At 41.9% G+C, this 15,558-nt stretch overlaps 1 protein-coding gene across 1 annotated transcript; it reads left to right on the plus strand.

Moving 5' to 3' along the window:
• The first annotated feature begins 1,794 nt into the window (after nt 1-1,794).
• Nucleotides 1,795-15,558, plus strand: LOC147334805 (uncharacterized). Its single transcript, XM_086275285.1, has 7 exons — nt 1,795-1,843; nt 9,422-9,603; nt 9,812-10,037; nt 10,132-10,198; nt 10,606-10,749; nt 11,544-11,693; nt 12,510-15,558. The coding sequence occupies exons 2-7, from the start codon at nt 9,470-9,472 to the stop codon at nt 12,641-12,643; spliced, it is 855 nt and encodes a 284-aa protein (XP_086131411.1). The 5' UTR covers nt 1,795-1,843; nt 9,422-9,469; the 3' UTR covers nt 12,644-15,558.

Raw genomic sequence — 15,558 nt, forward strand, 5'->3', positions numbered from 1 at the left:
CAAGCAGTGATTGTTCTTTTTAAAAGCATTTGACAATAATTAAATGCTACACTTTAAAAATTAGCAGTGGTTCATGGTGAAAGCAGCCAATCATTTGACCTTAATCCTTGATTTGCTGTGTGACTGTAAGGTCTGGCTAATAGTTGTAGTTTCTGTTTATTGTTTTCGCTCAGCTTTTCAGCTCAATCTTTTCACCACTTCTTCCACACTGAACTTTTCCTACAAGCTGGGGATGGGCTGGTCAAGTTAAGAGATTTGATTGGGCAATCCAGTGTCATGGTATCCAGTAATGAAAATGAATGAATGGGCTGCTGTGAGTGGTTGTACAGCTAGTGCGAGCCTTTCAGGCCTCCTCTGATAATTTCAATGACAGATGACGAATTAAATGAGACATCAAACATCAATGTCCTTTAATAATTACCACTGTGATCCAACTTTCCTGTCACTGGTTTAAAGGATTTCTCAAACCAGTTAATGAAGGTTTATATACACAACAGGTTACAATTGCACAAGTGCTGCTGATTGGCTGAGGAAGAATAAAGTAGTCATGGTAAACTACTGACCAAGTTACTGTAAGATGACATAGCAACAAGATGCTACCCAAGACAACCCTGAGTGTCCAGACGATCTGATATCCTTGTGTTGGTGTTGTTCCCTCGTCATCATAAATAATGTTGTTCCAGGTTCAACATTGCAAGTGACCAATCACCTTCTCCTGACGTCATCCGCGACCTCGAAAAAAACAAACGCCTTCAAAAAATCTATTTCACTTGCGAGAAGAGAAACCACCTCTGTAAGGACAATATGTATAATGCTTACCGTTTATTAAGAAAAAGTATCCTGAAATTCAAAGAATTCAAGTTCCTGGATCGGCGGACAGAAGAGGTTTCTCCATTTCTGTGTTAAAAGTGTGGACTTCAAACTACCAGTTTTTAAATTGTGTTGATAGGTAACATAAAACCAGAGTTATGATTAAAAATATGCGCAATGTTTTTTTTCCTGAATACTAACGTTGTGTTTACAGCGGGAAGGGAAGCACTTGAAAGTATTCTCTGTTTGTGACAAAAAAAAAACCCAGAAAGAAAAAACCTTGGCTTTCTATTAGTGGAAAAAAATTCTACTTTTTTATACTCGAGTTTTATGTTTTTTGTCTGATTTGAGATCAATTGTTTTAATATAGTATTTCAAAATGAAAAAATAGCTGTAAATTTTGACATGTTAAGGTGTGCTGAAAAGAATGATACCAAACAAGACAAGATAAACGGTTTTTAAAGGTGAAATGTAGAAGTAAAATCCAAAGCAGACAAAATACCTATTATACCTAGCATTTAGTCACTTTTATAAAGGTTTTATGAACCCATAAATTGAGGGAAAAAATACTGGGCCAAGAATGGACCCCTGAGTCATTCCACATAAGAGCAGGGTTTTTATGAGGAAATTTGTACCCCAGCCTAACTGTAAAGTTAACTACTGTGCCATTTCAGTTCTGTGCTGTGCTTTATAACTTTAAATAATTTGTAATATTTTTTCTAATACAAGTTTCAACAGGACTTAAGTAAAAGGGAGTTTAGAAATCTGTCTACAGTTGGATAAAACTTTAGGAACAATATTTATGGTTAGCAGGAACAGTGTGAAGCCTTCTATAAATAACAGTGCATGAAATATCTTTCAATTTGCGAGAAGGAACAATGTCCTGGATTGATTGTGCATCGATCCATTGGTAATTCCTCAGGGCTCCACTAGAGGGATTCGCGCCTCTTGTCCTTCACTCTGTACAGACGAGTGAAAGCCAGCGCTTTGTGTCAGTATCATCATTCATCTCTCCTCGTTTCCCCTGTTTAAGGTAACTGCACGCACAGAACTCTGTGAACTCTGTGTATTACAGTTGACTATTAGCCCACCATCATTGTTTATTGTAAGGAAAGAGGTGACTTGTGGACAGTTTTTGCTGAGAAGTTTCAGGTGAACTCCGTTGCTGTTTAAGCTAGCTTTCACTGGTGTCCCGCCTTATTGAATGACAGTTTTTCTGCCACTATCTGTATTTAAGTTAACTACTGAAAGACATATACAGCGCATAAAGTATTATTTCATTACTGTTGAAAGTCAGAGAATGTGTCAGCTAACATATGTGAGTTAAAAAGATGTATTTACCTTATGTTACAGTTCAAGTTGTGCAGCGTCTAAATACTCTCATAAGTTAAAACAGGGCAACTTAGTTTGGAAACTGTGGTCCTGAGACTGAGTGTATCCATGCAGAGAGAATATGGTTTGGGTTGTGTTGTTTTTGTAACACTCAATACAGACGAGTGAAAACGAGATCTGCGTGTCACTATCATTCATTCAGCTCTCATCATTATTTCCACTTTTTAAGGGCACAAAAATACCAGCAATCTTTACATAATGTTTTGTAAATTCGCACAAATGGGAATAATGGCGTTAAATGTTTTTCAGTAACTAGTAATCTAACTAATTAGTATTTCTGTCGTTACAATGGTGTTGCTATTACTAACAAGAAAATGCAGTGCGGTCAACACACAGAGGGTTGAAGCTGTCTTTAGTTCACAAATATTTAAGAGAAACCGGCCAAATTATAAGCCTGAAGACAAGACGTTAATGAAGAACACAGATGTAAGAGCGGTCAGACTCAGGACAGATAACTGGCAAACTTTTATTATAACTCTGTATCTTGGAAGGACTGAAATAATGTTTCAGTATCTAACATTTGATCTGTGAGTTTATTCTCCCAAAACAATACTTTTATTGTTTTGACATTTACAAACTGAGGTTATTTTTTATTATGAATATGACCTTCTGAATTTACTGAACCTTCCTGCCTTCTTGGGGCCATTTGTTGCCACTTACATGTGTTAAATGGCTGCCATTTCCACTGTGTTCAGTGGAATATAACCAAACTTGTTAAAGGATAGTTTTTTTTCTGTCCGATTTAATATTTCAGTGTTAATTTCTTAAATCAGCCTAAAATGGCTGAGCAGAAAAAATCCCCACACCCATACCCCTAGTGGTCATTTTGTGCCCGTTGACTTCCATTATAAACGCTATTTTTCACGGCTAAAAAATTACGGTCAAAGGGATCGTCATGAATCCAGCTTAGGTTTCGTTTTGTACTAGAGGCCTTAGAGTTGTAATTTTTTTATTTGTCCACCAGGTGGCGCCCTTGTTTCACATTTGACGCCTGCTCGGAAATACCCCTTTCCAGCGGCCTGCTCGAGACACACTCGCGGGAAAAGGCACACTCATTCCCTGCATGCAGCGGCTGCTCGGCCCGCTGACCGGGCTGGACCATTTCCTTCCCTTAGGATCGTTTGATGGCGCTTTTTTTTTTTAAATCAACAGGAAATGACGTATTTGTTTTCACGTGGTAGTGGAAGTGTGTGCTGCAGACACGGAAACCGAACCATATGCCCCGGCGCTGCGCGAGACACACCCGCGGCAGAGGCACTCCTCCCCGGGGAGCTGGAGCAGCAGCGCCGCCTGGAGACCATTTTTGGCTTCTGCAAAAAAAATTAAAAATGGATCGAAATGAATGTTGGTGTCAATCTTTTGTCCATCTAAAGGCCTAATTATAATAACAATAAAATTTTACTTCAAATGTTTTTTTTTTTTAAATGTTTAGTTTTTCTGTTTTTTGGGGCTGAAAAACAGGGCGCTCATGTAATACAACTGGGATTTAAAGGGTTAAAACAATGAAAATATAATTAAAACTTTATATGAATATTTCAGGGAGAAGTAGTTTTAAAAGACTGACCAATTTAAAGTGAAAAAAAAATTAATATTTAATATTTTTATTGCACTTTTTGGGGAATTGTCCTTAGGCATGCATTTTTTAATGTGCTCCTGCAAAAAAAAATAATGGCAGGTCAAAATGAATGTTGGTGCCAATCTTTGGTCCATCTGAAGGCCTAATTATAATAACAATCAAATATTACTTCAAATGGTTTTTTTTGAAAATATTTAGTTTTTTTGTATTTTGGGGCTAAAAAAACAGGGCGCTCATGTAATTAAACTACGATTAAAAATAAATAAATAATTAAAATATATTTAAAACTTTATATAAATATTTCAGGGAGAAGTAGTTTTAAAAGATTGGCTAATTTAAAGTGGAAAAAAATATGAATATATAATGTTTTTATAGCAGTTTTTGGGGCGTGGCACAAAATGGTCATTAGGGATAAGGGTGTGCGCTTTATTAAAAGAAAACAGGAAATAACTTTTTGGTGCCACTTTGACTTCTTTTTGATATATTTAACATTTAATTAGTACAAGAACAACATTTAAATGGCATATAAACGTAATGTTAGGAAAATATAGAAAACGGATAACAAAAGGTCAAAGGAACAGCTATTCAGTGTGACTGACAGGTGATCTCCGTGCAAAGTAAAAACAGCACAACTGTGAGCTCTCAGCAACTCCCATCTCAACAATGATGTAGACAAAAAAAAGTGGAAAATAAAACACACATTTTAACCAATTGTCCATCAGTGGCTTCTGTCTATTTCAGTGTAATGAACTCTGCAGTATCTTCATGATCCAAAAAATCAAGTCCAGCATAGAGCGGCTGAGTGAATGTGGTCTGGACTCTGTGGAGGAGAGTCATGGTTTCAGAGACGCTGTAGAAAGACAGAATACCTGCTCTGTGATCCAGGTACACTCCTACTCTGGAGGACCGAGGACCTGAGAGGACAGTTTGGATTTTGTTGTGCCAAAATTCATATTTGTTGATATAACACTTCAGTGACCACGATTTTTGATTGAATCCAAAAAAACACGTCTGATTTTCCTACTCTTCGGATATTCTTGTATGTGACTGCTACTTCAACTCCTTTTCCTCTCCACTCCACCTCCCAGTAATAACGTCTAGTCAGACTCTCTTTACTCAGGATCTGAAGACATCCAGTAAATCTGTCTGGATGATCAGAATAGGATTGTTCTTCTTTGGTATACATAGCTTTTCTGTTCCCCTCAGATAATAACAGATGTGTGTTTGCTGTGTTTGGATCCAGTGTGATTTCACTTGAATATTTTAAGAATCCAGCTCTGGTCTTTGGCTCTGGTGGTGACAGTAAAACATCCTCTTCAGTGACTTTTATTTTTGCAAGTCAAATTCGGTACAAATATGACTTTTATTTTGTAGTACTTCACAATAAAGCCTATCAGATAAATGATTTAGCACCAACCTAAAAATAAACAAACCATATAGACTTTGACAAAATTAAGATTAAGAAACTGCCATGAAATCTTCTGTAAAGATGATCTAAATATTGCATAATCCATGAGCCCAAGTTCATCGAGCAAGAACAAGGATTTATATCTTCATACCCTGAAACACGTCTGCTAGAAGTAACCTGTGAAGCTCTTGTCTGACCTGAAACTGTTTCAATCCCCCTTAAACAACAAAATGACTGGATGTGCATCAGTGAGGGTGGTGTCTGCCCATCATTATGGGCAGCATTATTATTGAGATCTGATAATGCTGTTGCACACCATTATCAGATCTCAATGTTTCCTTCTTTGGAAACCGATAATTGAACTGGGATGAGAAATGAAGGGTTTTGCTTCAGGAGCCAACTTGGTGTCTGCACCTCCATCAGGGGAATACAGGAAGGCGATGTTTATCTTTAATCTGTTAAAAACTAACAGAAACACTATAATGTGACATCCCTGCTCTACAGGATGTGAGGAGAGTGATGTGGAGTGCTTTTGTGTCTGACATAAACATGTGAAACCAGTTCAGACTAAAGAGTGAAACGCTCCTGCGAACGCCTTCAGACTGGTGAGCAAAGCACATGGAAGAGCTGCAGGTAGATGCAGGTGTGGCTGGTTGAGCGAAAGATGAATGAGTGAATCTTTTGTCCTGGGCAGGTACTTGTGTAGGAGGCTGTCATCAGGAGGAAGTGAGTTACCTGTAGATCAAGTTAGCAAGCGGGCGCTCATTCACATGTTTTCATACAGAGGAATGAGTAACTCCCTGGATTTGATCCAGAATGGCTGCTGAGTTGCTAGACTTGCTTCTAGAAGGACTTTCGAGTCCACAACAGGTGCTCGAGTTCATGGACAAATTTCACTTCAGCCTGGAAATGTGAACATCGGGGTGCGACGAGAGGAAACCGTCAGTCTGTGGGCTTAATCGTCTGGAAGTCAAACATATGTTTACCACATTTCAAGCTCCGATTTCAAAGAATCAGAGCTCAAATATGTTTGGGTTTAAATTTGAAGCTATCAAGTGTTTAATCAAGGTGACCTTGAGAATCGTCAGTAAAAGACATTATCATGAAATAATGGGACTCCTGCGTGCGAGCTGCACTCAGCTTCAGATTTGACCTGAATAAGATTTTAATATGTAGGCCAGCGTGACCTAATAGGACAGTGAGAAGCTCAGAGTGGCTAAACGGACTAAACACAGGCGGAGCAGTCGTGTCAGTCGGGGTGTGTCGCTGGGAAGCTATTTGTGTACACACACACAGACACACACAGACATACACCACCCGAGGCATCTCTGTTTGAATACTCACATTTGTGTTAAAGGTGTAGAGAAAGTGTCTGTTTCTGTTGGCGTGTTTTTGTAAACCTTCCTGTTTAACACCCGCAGACTGTTAAACACACAATATGCAATCAGAGTGGATTCAGAAAGGTGACAGGCTCTCGTTTACCTTATTTCAGACCATGAAAAGCTCCTTAAATAAACAGGGAACATTGCTGGAATATAAATCCCTCCTTTGTCCTCAGAGAAAAGATGCCCGGACTCATCTTAAGCCAGCTAAGCTTTCGCCATTGTTGCAGATTCTCGGTCTACCCGCTGCACCAAGACGAGGATAATGTAATGTTGACATAAAGTGCAGCCCTCTCTGCAGAAGCCAAGAAGCTGTCTGATTGCAAGTGCACGTCCGTGCTGCAACTGATCATCTTAATTTAACTCTGCAAAATGTTCTGCAAGAGGAGGTTGTTTTACACCAAATAACAGTTTTATGGGTCCCTGCAGGTCCTTTTAAAATAGTTTAAAACCCTCCAAAAGTAGCCATGAGCAGGATGCCAAAGACATCTTAGATTGTGCTGAAGAGATTTCAGCTGAAGTTAAGCTAAGGCCGGGCTCATGTAATACCAGTTTGCTTCAATCTTGTGCTCTTGATTTCCTGGTTTCAGTGTTTTTACTGTTTGCTCATCTTGTTTTATAAGGAAAGTCCACTTTAAGAAAAGGAGAGTAATACCAGAAGAACAATCCTGAACATGTTTCGGGCTTAAAACACTAGCAGACTGTTGTGATTCCTTCACCTTCACCTCCTCCGTCCTCTTTGCTCTGGTGACGCTGTGTTCCCAAGCCAGCTGAGAGCTTGTGTCCTCCTAACGAGGTGCCCAGGAGGCATCCACACCCCATCCTGAACCACCTCAGGGTTCCTGTCAGTGTGGAGGACGCCCCTGAGTAACCGAGCTCCTCAACTCTTTTCCCCTTAAGATGGTATTAGACCAACTCCCTTGTACCCTTAATGATGAGTTCTGTCACCTGTACATGAATTTGAAAAACTTCCAGAAGTCCTGTCGTCTTCTTTTTAAGCTCGTTAGACTACTTTGACCTTATGACCAAGAATCTACACGGACGAACAGGTTCTGTTTTTTTTTCCGAGGACAGCTGTGTAGGCAGCGACCACGCTCACCTGTTGTTATGAAGTATGACAGAAACTACTCGGTTCAGAAAAGAGAAACAAAGCTAAATCCTTGTAAGCATCAAAGGTGGAAAGAGTTAAGCCTCAGCAAACCCGCTGCGTGGGACACTGCATGGCACGGTGACGTCACACGGTCACATCCATTTATCACTGCTGTTAGCCGCAGCAGCATTCTGCAGACCGACGGGCGTCGCCACTCAGACAAACCTCCACATCATGAGAATTTGAGCAGTTTCCACAAAGTTTCATCTTTTTCACACTGTTGCCGCATGTCCGTCTGTGTAATGTGTGAGCTCCTGGTGCATTGTTAAAACTGCAGTTAAACCCACACGATGGTACACTCACGTCTTTAACCGAGCTGCAGCATCAAAACACACAAAGTTGTAAAATGTGAGACATGCAGGACTGCGGCGGCTCACGACAGCACATGTGACGTCATTTTGGAAAATGATAAATGGTCTGGTTCTTATGCAGCGCTCAAAGCTCTCCATGCAACAGGCGTTTTTCTCTACGCCAGAGTGCTTTGTGTCTGACATTCACACATGAGCTGCTCTACATGTGGCTCAGGCGGTAGAGCCACAGTTTGACATTAACTCTGTCGTGAGGTGCCGTTTACCATGGCTCGTTTCACGAGTCTCTACCCCGCCTCTAAGGGAGAGACCGGTCACCCTTCAGAGGAAGCTCATCTCTGCTGACCCGTGTCATAACAGGAACACAATCACACTCTGTGATGAAGCTCCAGTGTGTGTTTGCGTTCAGGGTTTGAAGAATTCCTGTCATTCATGAAATTCTGTCCTGTAAACCAACCAGCGCCTCTTACTCCAGCAACAATGCATGATGGGATACAATGCGTGGATAGTGACCCTTGGTTGTACATTACTCACAGTGAGGCATTGTGGGATACCTTGAGTGTACTATATAAACCACAGTAACCCTCGCAGGACTCAGTATGTGGTGAGAGATCGCAGACTCAGGTCGTTCATCTGGTTTCGGTTAAACATTCTTTAATCCGCCACACCTGCTCGCTCATCCGCCTAGACCTGCCTGTGTGTGTGTGTGAAGTCATTTTGTTCCCTGCAGAAAGAAAAACACACACACCCTCACGATGTTTTACTCTGCGGGGGTGATGAGGCGTGTGCGCCGCCGCGTACGAGCCGCTGACAGTCGTGTAGTAACAGCGAGCGCTCGTGTCGACGCCCGCAGTGTCTTCCTCCGTGTCCGCAACAGTTGCCAAGGCAAAGTTTTGCCACTGTTACCATGGCAACTATCGCTACAACACCCTCAAGGTGAAACTGCGTTTGTCTCTCAAGGCTGTCCATGAAAGTGGAATAAACATTGACTCACACGCGTTCGCAAACAATGAGAGAGACGTTTAATGTTCGCTGTGTTTGTGCAAACTGCAGGCTTTGATTGCGTTTAATTAATTTGATCCAAGCAGGAAAAACCCAGAATAACAGCTTTCATTGGCCCAGATAAGAGCAGCAGATTATTTCTTTATTCCTTTATCTTAAGTGAATGAGGAAGAACGTGTTGGCTTTTCTTCGACCTCGACTGTTCCAAATGCAAACTCTAATATTTGATCTTAAAGTGCAGTAAAAATGCAACTTTATCTGTAATCACTGGTCTTCATGTCGCATTCATGTGTGAACGTTTTCATGCGTTTTATCATTTAAATTAAAAGCAAAGTTTAAATTCAATCATAACACTGTTTAATCATCATGTATCCTTCTTTTGTTCTCCCTCAGTGTCTGCGGACATTGACGGGTCACACCGGTGGGGTGTGGTGCAGTCAGATGGCGGCTACCACGGTGATCAGCGGCTCCACAGACCGGACGCTGCGCGTGTGGGACGCCGAAAGCGGCGAGTGCGTGCACACGCTTTACGGACACACGTCCACCGTGCGCTGCATGCATCTCAACGGCAACCGGTAACAGACTCACACACACACACACACACACACACACACACACACACACACACACACACACACACACACAAATTAATGTTACACATGAACTCATAGAACTGGGTCAGCGCAGCTTTAACAGAGACACAAACACACACCTCTGGTTCACCTTGACCTGATTGGCTGTCACTGCAGCGATGTAATGCCTCTCTCTCTCTCTTTTTCTCAGGGTGGTGTCGGGCTCTCGGGACACCACGCTGCGCGTGTGGGACGTGTCGACTGGCCGCTGTGAGCACGTCCTGACTGGCCACTTGGCGGCGGTGCGCTGCGTTCAGTACGACGGGCGCCGCGTGGTGTCGGGCGGCTACGACTACATGGTGAAGGTGTGGGACCCCGAGACAGAGGTGTGCCTGCACACGCTGCAGGGACACACCAACAGAGTGTACTCGCTGCAGGTAAACACACACACAGAGCTCTACATGAGGCGGTTTAGCATCTTTGAGCTCCTTGTTTTGGTTTTGACTCCACCTCTCCCACCCCTCTCTGCAGTTTGACGGCGTGTTCGTGGTGAGCGGCTCGTTGGACACTTCAATCAAAGTGTGGGACCCAGAGACAGGTAGACCTCACGGACTCTGTTTTCTCACTGTGAACCTGGAGTTATTTAATGAGTTTATTTCTGTATTCAGACACTAGGGGGCAGTAACTCTGGATGACGGGCTGAGTTTATCATTATTACTATAGATTTATTTTGCTTTACATATAACGCATAGGAACATAACTGAAACACGACCGCCTCTTTCTCTGTGATAAATGAAGAAAAAAAACAAATATGGTTGATTTTTAATGGTTTGTGGCAAATAATGCAGAAAGCTGCTGCAATCGCCTCTTTTCACTTTTATCTAATTTAAACAGAATAAATACAGTGATGCTCAGTGCGCCCCCTGTTGGTGGTAACCTGCTGTAATCATATAAAAATGAAACGCATGGGTGTCAGTCTAAGCTAAACGAGTGTCTCTTGTTCAGGTGGGTGTGTCCACACGCTGACGGGCCACCAATCGCTGACCAGCGGCATGGAGCTTCGAGACAACATCCTGGTTTCCGGGAATGCCGACTCCACGGTGCGAGTGTGGGACATCCGGACAGGACAGTGTCTCCACACGCTGCAAGGTGAGAAGCTGGTAACGTCCCTTAGAGGGAATCTGTCCGCTTAAACAATGAGAGCAGCTTGAAGGTGAGGGTCGCCGTGGAACTTCTGCGCCAGATCGCTGACTCGGCAATAAAACAGGCTGACTCAAAAGTCCGCAACCCGCTGGGAGGAAGTGAGGAAACAGGGGGCATTGTAAAGGCTCTGAGATGAAGTGAATAATCATGTTAAGGTCTGAGGCAGAAAGTGAACCTGATCTGTGGTCAGACTCGTGAGAAATAAAACAAACCACAGGGTGTTTGTTGCTACGAGTTCTGAGGATACTTTCATGCAAAGTCTGTGACGGCCTGTTTAGTCTTTTATGGTTGTGGATTTCACAGCGTTTGCTTTTCATCTGTTCAGCTCACATGTGCGGGCAATTCGAGCCACATGGATTTAGCCAGAAAGTACAGCTAAAGGGAATGTGAGTGGTTTCAAGGGTTTTTGGTGACTGGATGAAAAATTGGACTCGCTGCCAGTGGTATTGAACTTTATTTTCTGGGACTGTAAATGTCCATGTAATTTCTCTCTTTTTTTCTTTTTGGAAATCTGTCCAGCAGGAAATATTTTAAGCAGCAAATATTTTAGAGCCAAAGAAGGAGGAAATGATTCAATATGAGAATTTACAACTCAGTGAAATCAGGTTATATCAAGATGCACATGCTGACGCTCATATAAGAAAGGATGCATAAAGTGATACCGCTGAGAAGAAAGGCTGCTCATGTAAAGACAACTGGTTGAGGTCAAGGGTCACGGTGTAATGATGCGTACTTTTCAGGTCCCAACAAGCACCAGTCGGCGGTGACGTGCCTGCAGTTCTGTCGTGGCTTGGTCCTGTCCAGCTCTGACGATGGGACGGTCAAACTGTGGGACCTGCGGACCGGAGCTTGGCTGCGGGACGTGGTGGCGCTGCAGAGCCGAGGATCAGGTGAGGAGTTCGCGCCACCTTAGGTCGCTAGGGAAAAATGTATTTTTCTGGCTGTTACTGAGTCAATTCATTTGCAAAGAGGTATGTGGTGCTTGCTTTTCTGTTTTTTTGCTAGAAGGCTGCTGTGATTGCCATTCACTGAATTGTAGTGAAAGTTTGAAAATGCACAAACTGCAAACACAGGGGTTTCTTTCACTTTGAAGGCAGTCAGTCACTTTTTCCATCCTGCACAGCTGGAAACGTGCATGACAGCACAACGTTTAATTTGTAAGCAAGCAGCCTGTATCCCATTCGCACTGCACTTTTCACAATTTCACTCGTGATTGGTGAGTGGTTTGCCTTCCATGCAGATTACAGGTTACCGTGGCGGTCTGCTAGCAACTAAATCAGTCACAGTGTGGTGTTCGGTGTAGCTCATATACCTCTTTGGAACCAGTTTCACCCAATCTTGTCAGAAAGTACACGTTTCTATAGCAACCGGTGTTTCCCAGTCCAACAAATACACAAATTAAAAATGAATAAATTCTCAACTTCATCATCATATAAAATGATACAAAGAAGATATTTTTAGTAACTGACTCAATTATATATTATGTGGTTTTTTGTAGTGTCAACATTTTAATGTGGAACTAACAAACAGATTAAATACATTCACATTTCAGTAGAAAAGACGCTAAATGAACTGTAATGGTGCAGGTAGATGCAGTATTCACTCTGTTATTAAATATTAAGAAAAAATATACGTACCTGAACTTTATTTATGTCCTCACCTGTTATCACATGTCTGTGGCTAAACCAATCACGTCTTTGATCCAGGTGGAGTCGTGTGGCGAATCAGAGCGTCCGACACTCGCCTGGTGTGCGCCGCCGGCAGCAGAAACGGCACTGAGGAGACCAAACTTCTCGTGCTGGACTTTGACCTGGACGAAAAGAAGAAAGAGACGGACTGAGGAGGAAGTGACATCATCAAACGCGGTTAAAGCCCAGATTTTTTTTTTTTTTTTAAAGGATTTGGGGGTCGGCTATTTTATTTCATTTTTTTTAAAGAAAAGTAACAGAAACTCATCACACTTTGACTTTTTTGACCAAAGTCCTGACTGGATCCGACTCTTCTCGTCAGTCAAACTGATAGATGTGAATGTTACAGCTCGTCTCTGATTGGCTGGCAGAGGCGGGTGGATGAACCCAGTGTGGATAATTCAAACAGTGTGACTGATAAATCCACAAGGACAAAAAACATGGATGTAAATGGACAAACAAGTGCATTTATTTCAATCAAAATGGCCCAGAGAGGACGGCTTGTAAGAGAAGTGTTGGATTTCTTGAATGTATCCAATGAGAGGAAGAACGAGGGCAAACAATTTGTTTTTGTTTGTTTGTTTGTTTGTTTGTTTGTTTTGCTGCTGAACCAACAAGGAGGTCAAAGATGCTGTTTAACCAATGCAAATGTACCAAATCTTGGCAGCTGGAGAGACACGGGCAACTTTTAGAGGCAACAGCGATGAGCGATGTCACAGCATATAAACCAAACCTCACATTTAGTCAGTATTTTTTTTAAACCATCACATTGTTTCACATTTATTCTCAGCAGCTGAGCCAAATTCTTCATCTCTGTTGCCTCTAAACAGCGTGTTTTGATCCTGCGGCAGAGTTACATGCTTGGTGCTTGGGATTCGTTGGAAACGGTGAAATTCGGGAATTAAAGCTTCTTTTCCCATCATTAAAAAGAGGGAAGACTAAACCCTCGAAACATGTTGGCCACAGGCAGAGCCTCACATCTGCAATGGTTGTAACACTGGAAACTTTGTCAAGCTTTACAGAAACATTATTTTTAAAGAGAGAAAGGCGATTACTCTGGTTTACTGCACGCTAAATCACTCGCAGACGCACATGTCCAAATGATTTATGCCGCAGTTTTACTTGTAGTGCAACAACTTTCTGCCAAAAGCCTAAACATTTTCAAAGGGGTGGCTGCTGCTCAGCTCTGGCATTAGCCTGTTTCTGTTGAGACACTGAAGTATTAAAGTGGGGAAAGCACAGGAGTTAACAGTTCAAAAGGTGGCTGACTTCCATTTAGCGCCTTCAGTTTCAGGGTTGTGGTTATTTACTCTTCGTCAGGGCTGGAGGGGGTGGGGGCTGCACACACGAGCTTTTGTAAGTACGGAGTTATTGTTGCTGTTAAACTCATTCTGTGTGTGAGAGAGGCCTTTTTTCTGCTCAGTATTAATGAGAGAGTCTTGAATGTTTTAAAAGCTTAGGCTTCGGTCACGCAGGCTTAGAGAGCAGTTGTTGATACTATGGAAACCTCTGGTTGCTAGGGGAAATTGCATATTCCCCTGACTGGTTGCTAAGTGATTGCTGACTGCTGCTAGGTACTATTTTATTATATGTATCATTTTTCTTCCTTCTGCACACCTGTCATTCATTCAGCTGTGCAGAGGTTATGAACCACTTACCTGTTGTGAAATTGATCACGAAGGCTGAGCTGCACCACCTTGTGACTGTGTTGCTAGCAAATTGTTGTGGTCACCCGTAGTTCGCTTGGAAGTTGCCAACTTGTCTGCAAACACTAGCCAACTGCTCCCCAACACAAAACAGAAAATTTGCTTCTTACTACGTACATTTCAAAAGGTTCAACTTTTATTTCAAAGGTGAACTATCTCTGTTTCCAGTTTGTGTTGTGCTTCTCAGTTTAACAGCTGCATAGTTGGTGATGTTTGCAGACAAGGCGACGCCTTCCTTGCAAACTACAGGCAGTTGCTAGAAACTACTCTCCAACGAGTCTGGGAATACACATTTTTCCATAGCGACCAGTAGTTGCCACGGAATCGCACACCACTCTCTAAGACCTGAATGACTGGGGCCTCTCCCGCCTTTACACATAGCTGCTAACATTAGCATTAACACAGTTTTTAAAATAAAGAAGAGAAAAGTGAAAACGACCCTTGAACACTTCACATGACCTCGGTGAACATTTTCTGCCTCCATGGATAAAATATTTTTATACCTAAGTAATTATGTGCTTTTACTTTAAGTCATATTACAGACATAAAATAAAACCTGTTTTGTTTCTCATTAGAGAACAAAGCAGGTTTTAAAGAGCCACATTTATGCTCTGAGTCTGCTCTCCACATTATGTTTTCCAGCCACCTTTTGATGTCTTTCTATGATTTATCAGATAATCAGCATTAAGTCTGATCAGTGGTTTGTGTATATTTTTTAGGACATTTTTCCACCCTGTATTTTGTATCATTTTTACCTCTCACCTTCTTGTGCAGGACTAAGCTGATTGATGAGGAGATGTTTAGCAGCCTAGTGTTAGCTACAGTTTTTGTTGTTAAACTTTCCTCAGACTGTGTGTTTATGTAAAGTGCACAAAAACTCTTTGACGTGCATCGACTTTATTGTTATTAGTTTGTACTTTCGTCACGACTTCACATTAGAAACTTGCATTGCACTACATTATATGTTCCATTACTTTTTTAATTTGTGTTTTTCCCAACCCCCTGCCACAGCACATGGGGTCACTCCGCATGTTTTTCTAAGCTTGTGAAATATTTAGAAAAATAAGATAAATAATTAAAAACAATTCCTCTTTACCGATATTAATCCGATAAGCTGCTGTTGCCAGGCAACAACCCAGGAGCAAGTTGCTCTATTGTTCATTTCCCCTGACAACAGGTGATACGTTTCAGGCAGGAGAGTTGACCTTTTTGCAGGTGTGAGGCTCTCTGACGATGTAATCATGTAAAATAATGTAAATACAAGAGGATGTACATATTCAGCTTTTTATAAGAGCACAGCAGAGAAAATATTGTCGTGGATGGAGGGATGACTCTGAATCAATAAAGATGAGTTTTATAAA

Source organism: Aulonocara sp. 'chitande type north' Nkhata Bay, linkage group LG3 (assembly GCF_057382095.1).
Source record: "Aulonocara sp. 'chitande type north' Nkhata Bay isolate Kocher_YH1m ecotype deep benthic linkage group LG3, A_spYH_male_GT1.1, whole genome shotgun sequence".
Classification (NCBI taxonomy): Eukaryota; Metazoa; Chordata; class Actinopteri; order Cichliformes; family Cichlidae; genus Aulonocara; species Aulonocara sp. 'chitande type north' Nkhata Bay.